Source organism: Protopterus annectens, chromosome 3.part0 (genome assembly GCF_019279795.1).
Source record: "Protopterus annectens isolate FY-2018-M chromosome 3.part0, PAN1.0, whole genome shotgun sequence".
In the NCBI taxonomy this organism is placed as follows: Eukaryota; Metazoa; Chordata; order Ceratodontiformes; family Protopteridae; genus Protopterus; species Protopterus annectens.
This window is the reverse complement of record NC_056731.1, coordinates 214,794,844-214,815,513: the sequence shown is the minus strand read 5'-3', so window position 1 is coordinate 214,815,513 and position 20,670 is coordinate 214,794,844. Positions and strand designations below refer to the sequence as shown.

General features: G+C 42.5%; 1 protein-coding gene across 1 annotated transcript in view; it reads left to right on the top strand.

Moving 5' to 3' along the window:
- DNAH11 (dynein axonemal heavy chain 11) overlaps window positions 1–20,670 on the top strand; it is a 4,606,558-nt gene that overhangs the window by 1,789,834 nt on the left and 2,796,054 nt on the right. The window contains exon 43 of the mRNA XM_044065542.1: window positions 9,235–9,385. Within this exon, the coding sequence (XP_043921477.1) occupies window positions 9,235–9,385 (151 nt within the window). The remainder of the gene's footprint in view (window positions 1–9,234; window positions 9,386–20,670) is intronic.

The following is a 20,670-nucleotide window of genomic DNA, read 5'->3' as shown; positions in this document are numbered from 1 at the left end:
CGGCCCCCAGAGTGTTCATGAAATGCCTAGCAGTGGTCACAGCTCATCTAAGACTTCAGGGATTCCAGGTGTTTCCGTATCTAGACGATTGGCTCCTTTTCACCCCCAACAAGCGCCTTCTGGTCAGGGCTGTCTGCTACACCCTAGTACTAGCGGAGTCGCTGAGCATCATCAGCCCTCACAACAATTGGAATTCATAGGGACAATATTCAACACTCAATCAAGTCTGGTCTCTCTCCCTTCTCACAGGCTTCAGAGATTAAGGGCACAAGTTCAAGTGATACTCTGTCAAAGAAAGGTGTCTGCAAGGGAAGTTCTCCGGGCTCTGGGGTCTATGGCTGCAGCCATCCTAATTGTTCCCCTAGCCAGATTACACATGAGACTGCTACAATGGCTTCTTCAGTCCCAGTGGATATCCAATCTTCACCCCCTGAGCTCACAGATTCTCATCACCAACACCTGCAACCGAGATCTCCTCTGGTGGATGAGTACAAATGAAAATCTTTGGTGTCGCCCCTTCCAGGATCACCAACCCAGTGCCATGGTGACCACGGACACTTCCCTGATAGGGTGGGAGGGCCACTTCCAGGGAAAGTCAGTCCAGGGCACGTGGTTCAGTATAGAGGTCAACTTGCATATCAATGTCCTAGAGTTAAGAGTGGTGCTATTGGCGTTGCAAGCTTTCCACCCGCTCCTTCCATCTGGAACGATTGCTATCCAGTCGGGCAACACGTCCGTTGTCTGGTACATAAACAAGCAGAGAGGGACCAAATCCCACCCCTGTGTCATGAAGCCATGAGAATCTGGCAGTGGGCGATAGTTTCTAACTGCTTTCTGATCACAACGCATATCCTGGAGAGCTCCAACATGATTGCGGACAGACTGAGCAGATGCATCCTCCATCCTCACGAGTGGTCTCTCAATCCGAGTGTGACGACAGAAATCTTCAGCCATTGGGGCCAGCCATGCTGCGATCTTTTCACCTCCCCCCAAACACAAAATGCAGCAGCTACTTTGCCCTCTTTCCCCCTCATGGGGAGTCACCGAGAGACGCTTTGATTCACGATTGGTCCATGGGTCTCCTTTATGCTTATCCTCCGATTCCCCTGATTCCTCTTTTTCTAGGGAAAGCTATTTGGTTGAGAAGCAAAGTGATCCTCATTGCCCCCTTCTGACCTTGCCAAGTGTGGTTTCCCTTCCTCCGACCTCATCTGTTGCAACCTCCTTGGATCCTAGACACTTGTCAGGACCTCATATCTCACCCACAAGGGCTGACTCCCCTGAATCTGTCCACTCTCAAGCTGATGGCTTGGTTTCTCCACTTTCTGTTAGTTGCCAGGCAGGAAACCATCTCTTCATCCGTCCGTGATATTATCCTGGCCTCACATAAACCATCCACCAGAAAACTTTACAGGGACAAATGGAAAAGATTCTCTATTTGGTCACATAATCAGAAGCTAGATCCGTTCTCAGCTCCTGTAGCTATTATTCTTCATTATCTGGCTGAGCTGTTCGACAATGGTGCATCAGCTTCCATCATTTGAGTCCATTTAGCAGCTGTTTCCAACTTCCATAATGGGTCAGATGGAGTCCCGCTTATTTTCACCCGACTTTGCAAGGCCTTCCTCAAGGGAATATTCCACAGCAGACCTCCCATTAGGCAGCCGGTGGAGGCATGGAATCTCTCCCGGGATTTCCAGTCTCTCCCTCTCTCTCTCTCTACCCCCTTTTGAGCTGCAACATGTGATCTAAAATTCCTGTCATGGAAATCCTTATTTCTGGTGGCAGTCACTTCAGCCAGACGAATATCTGAGTTGCAAGCCTTATGTATCAAGAGCCCTTATCTAATCTTCCATAAGGACAGAGTATCACTTCGTACTAACCCATCCTTTCTTCCCAAGGTGGTTTCCGACTTTTCTATTAATCAGTCCATAGAGCTCCCTGTATTGTTTCCAAATTATTCAAACAAGGGAGAATACTGTCTATGGATGTTCATAGACAATTACATTTCTACCTGGACAGAACTAAGTCCTTTCGCAAGTCGGACCAACTTTTCATTTCCTTTATGGGCCCTAGACTGGGAGGTGCAGTATCGAAGGTTACCTTGTCAAAATGGCTCAGAGATTGCATTAGCTTTTCATATTCGCTTATGAATGAATCTAAGCCTGGTCAAATCAAAGCTCACTCAACTAGGGCTATTGCAACATTGGTTGCCTTCCATTCTAGGGCCTCCATGGATGACATCTGTGCAGCTGCCATTTGGGCTAAACCCCATACCTTTATGAAGCATTACAAATTGGATCTGATCTCCAGGGGAAGAGCAGCCTTTGGCTCAATGGTTCTCAGGAATGTTCTTCCATAAGGGCCACCCAGGTTCTCCAAGTAGCTTGGGATTCTGTCCCATCAGTGATGAATAGGAAGAAGATTAACAACTTCAGATAAAGAAGTTATGTCTTACCATAATGTTCCATCTGAGTTGTTGATCTTCTTCCAGTCATCACACCCTCCCACCGACCCCCACCAAAGGCTCCTGGCGGATCTTCTGGGTCTTTGTGGTGTTTCAGGGTTTCTGCACAGAGATGGCCTTTGACTTTCTGGTTCTTCTATATGTTGCATGCAAACTCGATCTGAGGTAACTGAGTGAAGGGCATTGTGGGTAGCAGCTTAGCTCAAGTGTTTTTGGTGCACGCAAGCTTGGTATAAGGCCGACTCGGGTTTGAGGGCACGGGCACGGAACCGGACCTATCAGTGATGACTGGAAGAAGATCAACAACTCAGATGGAACGTTATGGTAAGACATAACTTCTTTATTTTTGAAACCGCTTTTCTTGAGAAGTCTCATGCTCAGCCAGCTTTTTCCTTCATTTCAACCTCTGCTTTTTGCACTTTTATCAGTTTATCTGAATAGCTAGTTAAAGCTACTTTTATTTTTTACAGCATTTTATTTGCGTTTATGTATTCCTTCGATGTTTCATTTATTTTAATCATGTTTGAGTACATTTAATTTATTTTTTCCTGTAAATTACTAGATGCCATCTACTGACCTACAGCTGAAGTCTGAACTGCTCTTTGCTGAACAGCTGCAGAATCATTCCCATACAGTGTTTTCTCTTCACCTTTTCTGGTTGATTTTCTTTCAGGTTTTCCAAATGTCTTCTTTGCTGGCATCCAGGCAGTTTACTTACTAATAAGTAGAATTGTACTCAAAAAACAGTTTTAATGGCACTCCTTTTTGTCAGTTTCTCTTTTCACAATGCAAGAACTGAAGTTAAGCTGTTGATCAGTGTGCAGCCATCTTGGAAGACTGAACACAAGCCCTGAGAAGGCATTTCTGTCCTCATGATTTGAATTTTATGTTGGAGGAACTGATTTTATCTCCCGAAAACAGGTGATGCATTAGAAATAAAATACGGTTTTCCTAGTTATTTCTTCATCTGGTAGAATGATTTCAAAGTGATAAGCACTTCTGTGTAAACCCTGTGATTTCATTCATTCTTTGATTACCCACATAATCCATTGCAGGGTCTTTGGAGGAACAGAAGCTAATTCCAGCAGGACACAGAAACACACACAAACACGCGCACATGCACACACACACACACACACACACACACACACACACACACACACACACACACACACACCACACACGCACACACACACACACACACACACACACACACACACACACACACACACACACACACACATTCACACACTCTGCCACATAGCTTACATACCTTCTGGTAAGTTAATTTCTTGCCATTTTACTTATGAAATGAAAAGGTTTCATTGAAGGAAAATCCATTTTTCATTACCAACAGCACCGTGAGGCTACAGTTAAACTATTCCAGGTGCCAGAAAGTGTGATCTTTAAATTTTCCCTTAGAACTAGCTGGTTTCTCAGTAGTAGCACTAAAATCTGAATCCCTGAGACTAGCACTTGCTCTAGAACCTGCTGGAAAGCACTAGGAAGCCTGAAACTGATACAAGTACTCAACTCTCCTTGTCAATAAGGAGAAATTAATCGTAGGCACTAAACAGCCTATAATTGCAAAGTACCTTGCAAAGGTAAGGGAAAACAGCTCTTATACTTTACAAAAAAGCCACCTAAACAGGCATGTCCAAGGATCAGCTTCTGGTGATTTCTCCTGTCCACCTGGTGAATCTGGGCATACTGGGGCAATGTGCCAACTGCCTTATGTACACAGACAACCCTCTCCTCCTACCACCCAACACTACAACCTGCGAGAGATGCACTTACATAGCCAAACTGGAAGCAAAGCTCTCTCCGGACAAGATTGTGCTAGACAGTCAAGAGGAGAAGGTTAACACCTGCACTACACCTCAAGCAACTCATAGCCCTTCAAAACCCACACCATCAACACCCACACATAGCAACACTAAACCCACATATGCGGAGGCCCTTAACATTAACCTGCCCAAGCAACAAGGACCTCCGAAGCTGAAACGCAAACAAACACCAGTCACAACCAAAGTGACACATACCTCACAACACCAGTGTGCCACCCAACAACAGCCCCTAAGGCAAGACAATGTACCCAACACTTTAATCCTAGGTGACTCTATAGTCAGGCACACTGATGTCCCACTCACCAGGTTGAACAAGGAGAAAATTACAGTCAGCTGCCTGTTGGGTGCTAGGATCCACCACATAACGCATGCACTCATGTCACTCCACAACAAGTACAAATACGACTCTGTCATTGTCCGTGCTGGAGTGAATGACTTGAGACGTACCTCCCTGGACTACATGAAAAGAGACATGGAAGAGCTCTCAGATCATGTGGCCCAGGCAGGTATGGCCCTAGCCCTGAGTAGCATCCTGCCTTCGCCTAGAATGATACCACAGTATAACGACAAAATTATTGACTTCAACAATTGGCTAAGCTTCTGGTGTCATTCAAAGGGGATCCAGTATCTGCTGCCTGGGAAGACATGATCGACAAACCACAATGCTTTGCCAGAGATGGTCTGCCCCTGTCACCCCTGGGATTCAGGTTACTGGCTAAAGCTCTTGCCACCCCTTTAGTGCCTTTTTAGGCAAGGTTCAAAGGACAAAACCATCATCGTAACAGATACAAGCATGCAAAATCTGAGGGTAATGCTACTCAATGCTAGAAGTCTAAACCTCAAAATGCACTCTCTCGAGGCACTCCAAATGAAGAACATCGATATCTGTGCAGTAACTGAGACCTGGTTCAAAGCTCCAGAGAGCACCCCTGCAATACCAGGCTACAACTCTTACCACACTTTTCGGCCACAAAACCAAAACCGAAACACTAAAGGTGGAGGAGTGTCCATATTCACCAAGGATATTCACACCTCCAGGCTAGTTGCCCAACACAATGCATATGAAATTCTACAGGTGCAACTAACACTAGGTAAGACTGCAATCCAAATTGTAGCTTGCTACAGATCCCCAACCATGGCCCAAGATTCTCACTACACCTTTCTAAACATACAGGAAAATATTAAGATACAACTAAACACCCTAATACTGGGTGATTTCAACTACCCTGCCATTAACTGGGAAAACTACTCGGGTGCCAACTCCTTTTCCCAACGGTTCTTGTAATTCATAAATTCCAACGCCCTAGATCATCTAATCTATTGTCCCACCAGGGGCTCCAATATCCTAGACCTGTCATTACCAACATGGGCGATAGATGCTCCACACCAGTAGTCACCCCCTCATTGGTCAGGTCTGACCATAAGCAAATCACCCTTGACATCCACATCCCACCCCCAGTAAGGAAACCTCCTTAAAAAACTTCTCCAAAGCCAGCTTCATGCTACTGAAGTCAGAAGTGACAAACTTCATGACACCTATGCAGACAGGATCTGAAAGTTCGACTGCAGAATCCTACACTAAGGCACTGTACGAACACATCCATCGTGCATGAATCGTGCCATCCCAAATAGAACCAAGATGCTCTCCTCCAAAAAAAGGAAGCCAGTACAACAGAAGGAAGAAACTGTTGTAGAAAAGAGGAAAATCACAGGATGCAAAAAACTCTCTCACCAGCCTCAATAAGAAGCTGAGATCCCTCATAAAATCCTCAAAAGCTAGTTACGAAAATAAAATTGCCAAAGGTTCCAAAGACAACTACAAGGCATTCTATAGTTATGTCAAGAATCTAAATGGCAATGCTCAGATCTGCTCTGAGCTACAACAGAATGGCATTAAATATACTGTTCTCAAGGATATTGCCAATATCCTGGCAGATCGATTTAGTGCCAACTTCACCCCCCTCTCACCCCCTAAAGGGCCCAGCTCAATACCAAAATATTGCCAAATTTGGGTAATCACGGCCACACAGGTAGAAACCACACTCTCCAAAGCTAAGAATACAGCATCCATGGGACCAGATGACATCCCAGGCTGTGTACTACATGAACTACAAAATGAACTGGCACCTCACCTAAGTGTCATGTTTAATCATAGCCTCACCTCAGTCTTCGTGCCCACTGAATGGCGCACAGCTACAGTTATCCCACTCCACAAGGGGGGATCCACCTTGGATCCTGGGAACTACCAGTCTGACGAGCCTGATCTGCAAGGGGCATGGAATGCATTATCATGGAACTTATAAACAAAGACATTGACAACCTTCAAACACTGGACCCCACCCAGTTTGGGTTTGTGAAGAGCCGATCTTGTCTTCTGAACCTGATTGACTTCTTCAAATCAGTCTCCAGAGCTGTGGACGAGGGTAAGGCAGTCCACACAGCCTATCTGGACCTTGCCAAGGCCTTCGACACCATCCTCCACTCTGGAATCATAGATAAACTTACTAAGCTGGACATAAATCCCTACGTCACTCGATGGGTTGCCAACTGGCTTACTGACAGAACCCACACTGTAAAAGTAGCCGACTCCAAATCCAGCTCCAGACAAGTGACAAGTAGAGTAACTCAGGTTTCAGTCCTGGGACCACTCTTGTTTGACATCTACTTCTCTGAAGTACAGACCAACACTAAGGGACTCTGGCTAACAAAGTTTGCAGATGACTACAAACTGGGAGCCATTATTGAATCCCCAAATTATGTGGATATTCTACAAAAGGGCCTTGCAGAAACAAATGCCTGATGCCAGAGCCATGGGCTCAAGCTTAATGCCAAGAACTGTATAGTTATCCTGTTTGGAAAAAAACATGTACCCATGAATTACCTCATAGGTGGCAGTACACTAAACATCAAAAGTGTGATGAGATACTTAGGGACACAGGTGGACAGTGGTCTCAACTTTGATAACCACATCGTCACAACAGTCAGGAAATCCTTCTATGTGGCACACCTCATCACTAAGGGCTTTTTATCCAGAAAAAGGAGGTCATTGTCCCACTGTACTCATCCCTCATTAGACCCATTATAGAGTATAATGCCTCGTTTGGAATGTACCTCACAAGACATCTGCAACAGCTGGAAAGGCCACAGAAATACCTCACTAAAGGAATCACAGGCCTAAAGCAGATGCCATATGCTGACCGTCTAAAAAACTCCAGCTGTACTCTGTGGCATATCGTCTACTCAGAGGCGATCTCTGCTTAACATACAAGGCTATGTCAAACCCTGAGCTGTTGGACATGCTCCACTTAAAGAAATCCCAATCCCTCAGAGCCACACACTCCAGGGATCTAAACCTTGTCATCACAATGAACAAAACATGCTGGAGGGATAGATTCCTGACCCAGAGACTCCCCATACTCTGGAATAGACTGCCCATACATGTCAAGCAGAGCGCCTCCTTGGCCCTCTTCAAAAGAAACCTTGATGATTGGAAGGGAGATAGGAAATTCATCCTGGGGATCATGTCAGTCGTCCTGTTAGACAGGGGTCCAGGGAAGTAAGTATTGTGGGAAGAAATATCCAGGGAATTGTTATGGCTAGGCTTGTATAGGCCCTAGGGCCGATAGCTTAGTACCAACCTATGAACCAAAAGTTGTACTAACAGCGACTCTCACTCTCTTCACAGCTACCAGTGTTTTACTCAAACTGAATGAATAAATGAGAAATTTTGCATTTACTGGTTGTACACAGACAGCTCACGTATTACAAAAGGCAAATAAGGCCTATCAGTCAGTAAAGAGAGTTTGATGAAATGGTTTACCCATTGTAATGCCTTTTGCTGTGACAAGTATAATAAACCTTTGTAAGGCATTATATGAGCACATTCTTCTCCTGCTGTGGCTGCATCAAAAGCAAGTTTCAGAAGTGTTGCCACATGACCAATTGTCTACAGCTTTGTAAAACATTAGAAGAAGGAAGGGTATCTAGAGATAGGACAGAATTTGGCATAGCTGTTCTTCTGAAGATTCTTTAACTGTCCACCTCCCATGGGATATTCATACACTAATTTGGAATCTTACCATATGTTGTGAATTACTGTTAAATAACTGTTAAAGTGATCTACCTCCACAACAGCTGTGAGTAAGTTGCTTGCCATTAAAGTACATGTTTGGGGAGTAGTCACTGTAGCTGTAATGGTGCTTGCCTTAAACCCCCTAAGAAAAACACAGTAGTTTCTTCTTTCTGACTCTTAGAATATCGCACAGTTACTGTTTTTTAGTTAAGGTAAGAGTACTCTTGCAAAGGACAGTGCTTGTTTGAAGTGGCTTGAAGAACAGAAAAAGGCTTTTAGCAATGCTAGGCCTGTGAGTACCTTGTGCATCGGTAAGGTGTCAAAGAACATTGGCATGGACTTCCTTTAACTTTCATATGGACATGAGCACAGCTTGTGAAAACTTTTGTCTTGGCAAGAAGATTATGTAATATGGGTAAACTGTAATGTTAGAACTTACTGCCACTGTGAGTGTCCTGTCCTTAAAGATCTTTTGTTGTAAGTGCCTTACACACTATTGCACTTTATTAGCTCCTTGCACAAGTGAATTAATAATCAGTTTATTTCTTCTTTTATGCATACTCAGGATACACCAACTGGCAGACTTCTACTTTCACTGTGCTAATTGACCAAAACTGACTGTATAGGTAGTGTAGATCTTTACTATTATGTTATGAAAATCATGATAATTTGCTGTTAAAGGAAGGAGGAATGCTTTCTGTATGTTTACCCCACATTCATTCATGTCTCCCTAGTGTATTCAACTGCTCTCTAATCTTCATCATGGAAGTAATTTTAAAGTGCTGTGTTTTGGTTTAGATTTTTTCACATTGTTTGTAATTTGTATATCCTTCAACATCTGTTTATAGGTATGTTACCAGCTGGATTGATAAAAGGACCCACCAGTCTGAAAAGGCCAATCTGACAATCTTATTTGACAAATATGTGCCTCCATGCCTGGAACAACTAAGAACCACCTTCAAAACCATCACTGTTATTCCTGAGAACAGTATGGTGCAGGTAACAGCAAAGCTATTGCATTGACCATATATATATATAGCATGAGGACTGCATACATTCATTGCTATTTGGCAGACATGTTTGTGGGCCATATGTGCTGATGTGACAGAAGATCCAGAAACATATATCAGAAACATTGAAATAACTTCACAGTGTGTATCTGACATTGTTAAACATATAGTTGTAACAATCATGGTGAAACAGTTTTTGGCAGCTGTTTACAGAATAAACAAGTTTTCACTGTTCATTCAAGGTCAGTTTTTATTACAGCTGCAGGTCATGGTAAGATATTAGAGCATTAGCACTTTAAGCTTTCCTTTATCATAGGCGTTGCATCTGTCAGTCAAACTAAAATGAAGTAGAACTCAAACAGAGCCCAGCATTCTGCAACATTATTCTTCGTGGTTACTTTGAATGTCTGAATTTTAATTCTAAAGTCATCTTTTGCACTCTCTTCATACAAATGTCCATCAATTTAGCCATTTTCCATAAAAAAAAAATGTATGGAATCTGTTCCAATACACAGAATGTTGCACCACTTGTGAGATATTCTGAAATGCACAGCTTTCTCATTTAAAAACAAAAACAACAAAAAAAAAAAAACAAACAGCTATTAAAATCCACTGGAGAGCTTCCCTTTAACATGGTATACCATTCAATTTCAATTCCAGGTATTTTAGGAAGTAGGCTGCTTCTTCTTACTTACATAAACATCTCCAGTTTAAGTCTACCAGAAATAAGTCACGTCCCTAGAACAGTCTGTCTCTTACTACCCCTTTAAAGTGATTTTCCGATGTTATGGTATATATTGCGGTATTTGATGAGTCGAGTGCCACTATGCATTTTTATACTTGGGATGTTTTTTAATAAAATGGTTTGTGACTTTTTTTTATTAAACCACAGCCCAAATAAATTTAGCATTTACTACTGTGATGTTACTTTGGAGTAACATTTTGCATACATAGATTTTAATGGTGCACATTCATGCATGCGAGGTGGTGCGCTCTTTAAAGCCTATGGACACACTACACATTTTCCTACACTGTTACTACTAAGGCTAAAGTTTACTGCTTTTCCTCATTGACATTCATGTATAGAAGTCATATTTTTTAAAAAGTGTTTTTCTTGTTGAACTACAACAAGAAAATGTTCCCTAATGGATAAAGGTGCTGTTCAACAGTTTTTGCACCGCATGCCATGGTGTAAAGCTAAGAGTAGAAAAACATTGGAAATTCATTTTAAACATATTTCTGTTCATATAAGTTCAAAGACAAACAGGGAAATGAAATTTCTCATGCCATCTTGATCCTGGTACTTGCATAAAAAAATGCTCTTTCTTTTCATTCCGTCTGTTGTTCCTCCCATTCCATTGCTCTCCCCCCTCCAGTGAAATGGAAGAATCACTCATATTTACAAATCTCATGTATTCAGTCATCATCCCTTCTGAGAATGACTGAAGTAGCAACTCCTTTAACTTAGTCCTTGATTCCACAGCATTTGTGAATGACCATGTTCTCTGTACATAAAAAGGTTTCATCGTAACTGAGAAAGTCAGCCTATATTTCAGATGTGAAGTTGTTCTATCTCGCCGTTCATTCTTACAGATGGGAGTCGGCCTACTACAAAGCTCGAGGTCTTCACTTAGCTCGAGGCCAAGTCCCTAGCCCATGATGCACATATAGTTATCCCAGATCTAGTTTGCCGCTGCAATAGAGTGGAGGTTCCTCAAATAGCTCCGGCCAGTACAAAACTTTTATTCTAAAAATGTATGTAAATATTTTGATATTTCTCTATTTAGATTTAGCTTAGCTCTTATAGCTTATTGTGTAGACTCCCTTTCCTTGGTGTGCCTTTTTTCTTGACTAGTTATTAGCTCTCTTGACCTCGTTTTATTTTAGGCCTTGTTAAATCTTTACTGTAGTTTAACTAGTAGTTGTGTGCCTTTGAATAGTGACTTTTTCTGTCACATCTTTGAAAATATTTAGATGTTTAGATATATAGGTATTAGAGTGCTTAGATAAATAGTTATAGTGTGTGTGTGTGTGTGTGTGTGTGTGTGTGTGTGTGTGTGTGTGTGTGTGTGTGTCTGTGTGTGTGTGTGTGTCTGTGTGTGTGTGTGTGTGTGTGTGTGTGTGTGTGTGTGTGTGTGTGTGTGTGTGCTTAACAGTATTTTTAGCCCATAGTTTTAAAGGGCTTGTTTGATAGTTTTTGTGGGTCTGTCTTGCCCATTACAGTATCCTCTCTTGAGATTGTGTGTTCCAGTATGGCTGACCAGGATAAGGATAAACGCCCTAAATCAGGGTTTAAGAAATGTCCAAAATGTGGACAGAAAATGTCTGTCACTGATAGCAATGTAAATTGTGTATACTGTTTGGGAGCATTGCATCTTCAGGAAAGCTGCTCCATTTGTCATTTCCTTCTCTTCTAGGGTTCTTCAGGAGAGAAAGAGAAAGTTAATTGACAGAGGTTTAGTCAAACCATCTTTTCAAGAAGCTTTGAGTGACCAGGACAGGTCTAGCAAATCCTCAAAGTCTTCTAAGGCTTCTACTTCTTCTGAAGTAAAAAAAAAATCTAAAAAAATGTTGACTTTGGCTCCACAGCCCTAGGAGCTGACCGTCTTGTCTTTTCAGAGCCAGTCCCCGGTCCTGTAACCGGTATCTGAAGTCCCGAAATCTCCACTCCTGCAATCTGTACCTCCTTCTATCCACTCATCTTGGTCTTTGATAAGCCTTTCCGATTTGGATGTGGATCATGTGGTGCAGAAGGTTTTACAGACATCGGCCTTTGCTAAATTTTTATCGGCTCTGACCCCAATGGCTTCGGAACCGAAGACCCTTTTACCATCTACTACTTTTCCTCCTCCGAACCATACCAGTCCTTTGGAGCCAGAGGAGTCTGACTTAATGATCGTTGAGCCTTTGTAGCTGACGCCTGTTCCATTGTCCTCAGCTCTGTTTACTCTGACGTCCTCGGCGCTGATCGAGGAATCTAGGAGCCGACACTCTCTGGTCGGGTCCGGGGAGGATAGTCAGATCGACTTGTCAGTTCCGACTGCTTCTCGGGGCTTCAGCTCAGATGAGTTCAGCTCCTACCTCTGGCTTGGAGCCCACTGTCCTGTTGCTGGGGATATCGATAGTTTCCTTGGATCCATCAATCCCTTCTCATCGGAGCAGAGGTGCCTTCAAAGCCATGAGGAGAGTTATGTCTCCTAAGACATCTTTGACTTCAGGTCCGGCTACCTCCTCCCCAAAAGCACCTGTGTCCACTTCTGCTTCACAGATCCTTGCTAAGCATAGAGACCCAGAACCTCAGGAAGACCCATTGGGTGGTCCCTGCTCTTCCATGACCTCAAAAAATGTTCCCACTGGTGAGGTTCCCAGGAAGAGAATCTGTAAGAGGAAGCATTTAGACTCCCCACAGGAGTCTCTCGCATCTGATACCAACTTGGATGAATCAGAAGGGTCCCCATGGTCCCCTGCTGAGGATATCTCATTTGCTGAGATATTAGAAATCCTTAGGCAGAGGGGTGACTGGCAGTCCACCGACCCTATTGAAGATGAGTCAGTTCTCCTGAAGGCTTTTGGGTCTCAGCCCTCCACCTCTTGGGTGTTTCTGCCCTTTTGATGAGCTTATGCAGCTGGTCTCATGAGGGGCATGGGAGTCCCTGGGCACCATGGAGCCTGTCCCCAGGAGGTCTAATAACTTTATTTCTGCACCCCAGGAAAATTTATTTCTTGCCAAGGCAGTGCCATTTGATGCAATAGTGGTGGCGGCAGCCACCAAAAAGGAAATTTCGGAAACGTCTTCCTCTATCCATCCTCCTAACAGAGATTCTAGGATCATGGATAGATACGGGAAGCGCACACACAATTCAGTGACTTTTGCATTGCGTTCGCTCAACTATCTCACCCATTTTAAAAGACTGCAAAGAGATCTCCTAAAAGAGCTCAGAGATACTTTTCAGGGTACAGTAGCTGCAGGAGCTTCAGACAAAGTTGCCTCCCAGCTTGCTACCCTCAATTCCATAGTAAACTCGTCCATGCGCCTCATTTCATATGCAGCTGATGGAGCGAGCAGAGCAGCGGGTACAGGAATTGCTCTTAGGAGACACTCCTGGATGCACTTATGTTCCTTCGTGGAGCCCTTTAAGTCATCCTTTGTCAACACCCCCTTTGGATGGCTCATCCCTTTTTGGGCCCAAAGTTAAGGAAACTTTGACAAGGTGTGAACAGGAAGGAAAGACACTGTCTGCCATCGGAGTCTGTTTTTCCACCCCTACCAGACCTTACCCAAGGGTCAAAGGGGAGGAAAGATGTGGTTCCATAAAGCCTTTCAGCACACACGTGGTGAACCCCCCCCCCTCAAGGGGCAGAGGAGAGGGCAGTAATGGAAGATGCCACCCTCGTGGTAGAGGGGGTCCGCAAAACCCAGAAGACAGAGATCAGTTTTTTGGCAAGCCCTACCAGTGCTCCTGAAAGGAGGTCTGACTGTCCTATTCTGGAGGCAGTCGGGGGTCGCTTATCTTTGTATCCAGATGCCTGGCTCAAAATAACAAATGACAACTGGGTACAAAGTATCATTTCCAGAGGATATTTCATTCCTTTCACCACATCTCCTCCATTGACAAGAAAAATATCGGACGTTCCACCTAGTTACAGGGAACAGGCAACGACAGAGGTCCAAATGTTGCTAAGAAAAAGAGTCATCCAACCAGTCCCAGCAGACCAGATAGGATCCAGAACTTACTCAAGATTCTTTTTAGTTCCAAAAAAGACAGGGAACTGGAGACCTATTTTGGACCTCAGCAGACTAAACAGATCTGTCAAGAAAGAGAAGTTCCAGATGGTCACACTTCAGTCAATACTTCCCGTTTTAGGGAAGGACAGTTGGATGTGCTCAATAGATCTACAGGATGCATACTACCACATAAAAATGTCCAGACCATCCAGGGATCATCTGCACCTCCGGCTGGGAGCCAATCATTACCAGTTTTGAGTCCTGCCCTTTAGTCTGACTACAGCCCCCAGAGTGTTCACCAAATGTATGGCAGTGGTCACGGCTCACCTGAGACGTTTAGGATTCCAGGTGTTTCTATACCTAGATGATTGGCTCCTCACCGCCACCACCAGGCATCAGCTCATACAAGCCAGGGACACCATTCTTTCACTCTGCAGTCATCTGGGCATTACAATACACTTAGAAAAATCTGCCTTGTCCTCATCGCAACATATCATTTTTATTGGAGCAGAATTGGACACCACCACGACCACTTTGAGACTTCCAGCAGAAAGAATTTTAATACTCCATCAGCAGGTCCACAGTATAATATCCAAAAACAAGGCTCCAGCATCAAAAGTACTAAAATTGTTAGTCATGATGGCAGCTGCAATATTAGCCATACCGCTGGGTCACATGCACATGCGGATTCTGCAATGGCTGTTGATCACTCAATGGTCTTAACAAGAGCTCCCAGTATCTCATCTTATAATGATCACAAACACATGCAAAAGGATCTTCAGTGGTGGTTGACCTCTCTTCATGTTACGATAGGTCGTCCTTTTGTTCTACCCCCGCCAGCAGCCACAGTGACCATGGACACTTCCCTGATAGGGTGGGTGGGACATTTTCAAGGAAGAACAGGCCAAGGCACATAGACCAAACAGGAGACACATCTGCATATCAATGTCCTGGAGATGAGAGCAGTACTTCTGGCATTGCAGTACTTCCAGGGCTCTCTTCCTCTGGGAACAATTGCAATTCAGACATACAACATGTTGGTGGTCTAGTACTTGAACAAACAAGGAGGAACCAGGTCCTATCCCTTTTATCGCGAGGCTCTAAGAGTATGGCAGTGGGCTACATCCACCCAGTGCTTTCTGTTAGCAATGCACATCTCGGGGAAATCCAACATGATAGCAGACAAACTGAGCAGGGCAATTTTGTTGCCTCACAAGTGGTCCCTCAAGAAAGAAATAGCGGAGAAGATATTCCGCAGGTGGGGCCAGCCTTGCTGCGACCTTTTTGCCAACCACATGAACACCAAATGCAGAAGCTACTTTGCCCTGATTCCCCCTCTGGGAGAAGCCCCAAGGGATGCACTCATACACGATTGGCCTCCGGGTCTCCTCTATGCATTCCTACCAATTCCCTTAATATCCAAAGTACTTCAGAAAGCAAAAGGCCTGGGAAAGACCATTATTTTAATAGCCCCTCATTGGCCTCATCAGATTTGGTTCCCCTTCCTTCGACTTCATCAATTGGAAGACCCTTGGATTCTGGACCCAGTTCCAGATCTTCTGACACATTTGTTGGGAGAACTTCATCCCTCTCTTCAGTCCCTGAAGCTGACAGTTTGGCTGCTCCAATTCCCAATATAGCCAGGTTCCATAACCTTTCAAATGAAATGCAGCACATTCTAATATCCTCTCATAAATCCTCTATGAGGAAGGTATACCTTAGCAAATGGAAACAAATTTCTATATGGGCCTCTCAAAATAATATTGATCCCTACCAAGCCCCTGTGGCCTCCATATTGGAGTTCTTGACCATGATTTTCAGAAAAGGAGCTGCAGCAGCAACAGTTCGTGTTCAGCTTGCTGTTATCTCTAATTTTCACCTTGGATTTGAAGGATTGAACATAATGTTACACAAACTATCCAAAGCCTTTCTTAAAGGGACTTTTCATCTCAGACCACCTCTCTAATCCCGTTACACCCCATGGAATCTAAATTTTATGCTTTTTCGCATTTTTCTCCCTCCTTTCGAACCAGCTTCCTCACGCGATTTGAAATATTTGTCATGGAAAACTATCTTTTTAGTAGCCATCACTTCTGCCCACAGCATGTCAGAGCTTCAAGCCTTGTCCATAAAGCCTCCTTATTTGATTTTCCATGCTGACAGAGTCTCAAAACAAACAAATCCCTCCTGTTTGCCTAAAGTTTGTTCTGAAACTAACCTTAACCAAATGATTGATTTCCCAGTATTCTTCCCCAAACACTCCAACAACTTAGAGTATATACTGCACAAGCTTCATGTTCATAGACAGCTCAGATTTTACTTGGATAGGACAAGAGTTTAAAAAATCAGAACAGCTTTTTGTTTCCTTTTCAGATTCCAGAAAAGGTATGCCAGTAGCTAAAACAACTCTGTCTTAAGTGGTTATCCGATTGTATCACATTTGTTTATTCAGCTGCTAATATGCCCTTACAACACAAAATTAAGGCTCATTCTACCAGAGCAGTGTCTACATCATCTGCTTTTTCTGCTAGACTTCCTATAGACAACATTTGTGCAGCAGCCACCTGGTCAAGACCTCATACCTTTATCGCTCATTACAATGTTGACAGGGCCTCCTTTGGGTCTACTGTCCTGAAAAATACACTCCTGTGAGCCACCCGAGATAGATGGTGCTTGGGACACTACCCATCTGTAAGAATAAATGGCGAGATAGAACAACTTCACATAAAGAAGTTATGTACTTACCATAATGTTCCATGTGAGTTGTTCATCTCGCCTTCATTCTTAGTTCCCACCCTCCTACCCCCTCCAGGGTTTTTCGAGGACCGAGATACTAGAGTCTTTCTGGTTGTTCAACCCTTCTATGGCTTTCTCTTATAGAGCGATAGAATGATATATGGTATTATTATACACAGCGAACAAGATCTGAGGTAGCTCTAGGTGCATCATGGGATAGGGACTTGGCCTTGAGCTGTCTGAAGACCTTGAGCTTTGTAGTAGGCCGACTCAGAGCTGAGGATCAGCTCTGAACCCATCTGTAAGAATGAATGTGAGATGAAGAACTCACATGGAACGTTATGGTAAGTACATAACTTATTTTTATGCCACTTATACTCTTCAGTAGTATCCATAAAACAGAGTCTCTATTGGAAATTTTATTTTGGAATAATTGTGATGCACATGCATCTTTAGACCCTTTGTGATAAATTTCCATCCTTATTGCCATAACTATTACAGTATCTGTTCCTTTTCATATGTCGAAACAGGCTGTACCAGAATTACCCTGAGTTTACCATACGGCCTTTCCAGTATGAACATTTGCAGCCTAGACACCTTCTTAGTTCCCAATAACAGTTTCATAAACTTGCTCATGGCAATATCTTGTTTTTCACAAAATCCATTAAATCCAGTCCTCCTTCTCCTTCGAGAACTTGAGTCAGCCTTGTTTTTTTCCCCATTGAGCCTTATGCTGTATAGTAACCAACTTTTGCTACACATATTTGACTTGACCACCCAAATTTTCCATTTTTTTGTTTTTCACTTCAGCTATCTGCTGCTGAAGAGGCATCATAACAAACAGCTGAGCATGAACAACTCCATATTGTCAACTTCAAGCAGTTCCATTTTCTTATGTATTCTTCCAGCAATCCAAAATGTGCCCTAAATCAAACTTCATTTCTTCTAAACTTATTTCTTTCAAATTCAGTCGAATTTCTTTTAATCCTTGGCATAAGAATTCTGTAGTAGCTGACCATCATCTCCATTGTTGTCACCAGAAGTTTTTTATTATATATTCAATATTTCACCTAAAATGGCCACTTTTCAGTCATTATTGCAATGTGGTAATCTTCCCACTTTCAGTTGCCGTCGCTTGTGATAAATGTCCTTTTAAATCACCAGGTAATGTAATTTTAACATCACAACATGTAGCAAATGGGATAGACATGAAACCTCATTGTGCATTATAAGACTTGTCTTTATAATTTGTTTTTATGTCTTTAATATACTTATTAAGCATGTCATCTATATTTCTAAAATAATGTAATCATTAACCCTTTTTTGTTATTTTAACTTTTAATCTGAAATATCTAGTCTTTCCTTGAGAATTTATATCCAGTTAGATATTCCTCTAACTTGATTAATTTGGTAAGCTTTTCTAGACTTAAAATAGCTCCTGGGCTGATAACCTAGTAACCACCAATGAAATATTTCAAATACAAAATAATGATCTCTTTCTTTATTACAGCAGCTGCCTGCAACAATGCAGTTGACCAAATTGAGCTATGCTTTTTTTAAACTTTCATCATTGTACAGTGTGCTTTCTTTCTTGCAGAGTTTTCCCCTTACTGCATACCTTTCAGCAGTCCAGACTTAAACAGTTTCAGATTTTTCCTCTATGTGTTTGATCTTTTCCTCATATTTTGTAGTTTTCTAGCAAATCACTGAAAATTTAAGTCATTATTTAATGAAAGACGTTTCATTTTAAGACTCTTGTCTCCTTTAGAAGATGCATGTTGACACAAAACCCGTTGTTCTAGCAGCTTCCTAAGTTTATAAGAGAAACATTTAAACTCTGTCACTGATTTTGGGCCTTTGTCCCAACAGATTTCTTGTACTTAGAGGATGCCACAAGAAAATGAAGCACGGTATAGTGCTTTCTCTGATTGTGTATTATTTCAGTGTTGTTCAGCCTCTTCAGTGCTGACCTTGTTGTGTTTATTTTATAAGATCTAATGATCTTGCATGGATTGGAATCATAAGGGTCTTCAGCAAGATACTCATCACAATGCTAGAGTTCACTCTTGATGATTGTAAATCTTTTTTCTTTAGTGGGTCCTCTCCACTTTGTTATCTGAAATTCTGCTGTCAGAAGAAGTGAACAGGTTGAGCAAGTGGTCCTGCCACTTCAGTTCTTTTCAATTTCTAGATGAGAGTGAACTTGGCTAAACTGAACTTTTGTACTGCCATTTCAGATTCCTTTAATTATTGGTTTGTCAGTGTGATTGCTTTATCTTAATTGTTGTGGGTTAACTATAGCTTCATCAGACAAGCATTCAGTTTATATTGTTTGGAACTTTCATATCTCATATTGTTTGGAGCCTTCACGTTTCTAATAAGACTGCATGTCATGTTGCTGGCTTAATCAAAACACCCTGTTTGGGTGAGTGTTGATGTTATGATGGTTCTAGAAGAAAGCAGAGAAAGAAAAGGAGACTTTCTGTTCATCCTACAAAAAATGATTATGCTGTTATTTGACATCATCAGAATGCCATCCAAAGTAATTGTGGCTTTATTCTAGGGAATAAATTAGGCTTCCTATGCCTGTTCATTGATCCTTTAGAGAGGCTTCACCAAAACTGATTAGATGACTCTGTTGCCAGTGAGGTGTGATTTTTTCTACTTTTGGAGGAACTGTCCGTGGTTCCTCTGCAAGTATTTGGTCAAGACCATTCATTCACTCTGTGCCATTTAGGTGGACATACATCTCCCACTGATTACATAGCCCATCCTGTGAGACAGTTTATTTATTGATACTGGCTCCTGTCTATAACCAGAGGCACCATTGTGGGTATAGTTGTATATTATATTGATGACATTGGGGCTGTAAGTCCTACTGACCTTTCAGTTAGCTTGAAAAACTCTGGTAGAGCCTAGATTCATGTTAGTAGTTTACTTATGCCACACATTTCTTAATGGAAAAGTTGGCCATTGCATGGTGACATTGCAGAGCACAGTGAATGACTCTCCTGAGCTGTTATTGATGACTATTCTGATTTTGACAAGGATTACCTCTCTTTAGAGGAACAAACCATTCATTATTCAGAAATGTAATTAGAAGCATTCCAGAAAAGCACCATCTCCTGTTTCCTGTATGCCTTAAGGTTTAAGTATACCCTGTCATCTCAAATATCACTCCATTAAGGAGTTAGCCTTATAAGGCTGATGCACTCATGCATTATCAGAACACGCAGGCAGACAAGTGTAAGGTTAGAATGGTGTAATACTTAGGTAATGGTTCTGCTACCAATTCTGTAATTCTTTGTATCAGCCAGCAAGTCCTTATAGAAAAACCCACATCGTTTGCAGGAAAAAAATGCAGGAGGACCTGGTTCCAATGGGTAACAGTTTTGTTGACCATCAGACAATAGTTGCATCTGCTGTAACTTTGATGTGTTTATAATTGTCTGGTTCCACCTTTCCACCTCATTGATCCTCCTCTTATGAGGATTCCAAATATCTGGATCTGTGATCAAGAAGGTTTAAGGAGTTTTTATGCTTGGTCTGTGCATTACAATCATTGTGCATACTTGCCCTAGTACTAGGGATATCCACAGAAAACAGTAGAAGGATCCATTTGCCAGTATGCCTGACTGTTGTGGAAGCTCAGTTCCTTAATATTCTGGCTTTGTGATAATGAGAGATCACTGGACCTAACATAAGTGCTGATCAGGAATGGCAGTGATTTGGTTACACAGGCAGACAGAGTTCTCTATTACTTGGCAATCACCTGTGTTTTTCTGTCTTAAGAGTGTAGTTATATTATATAT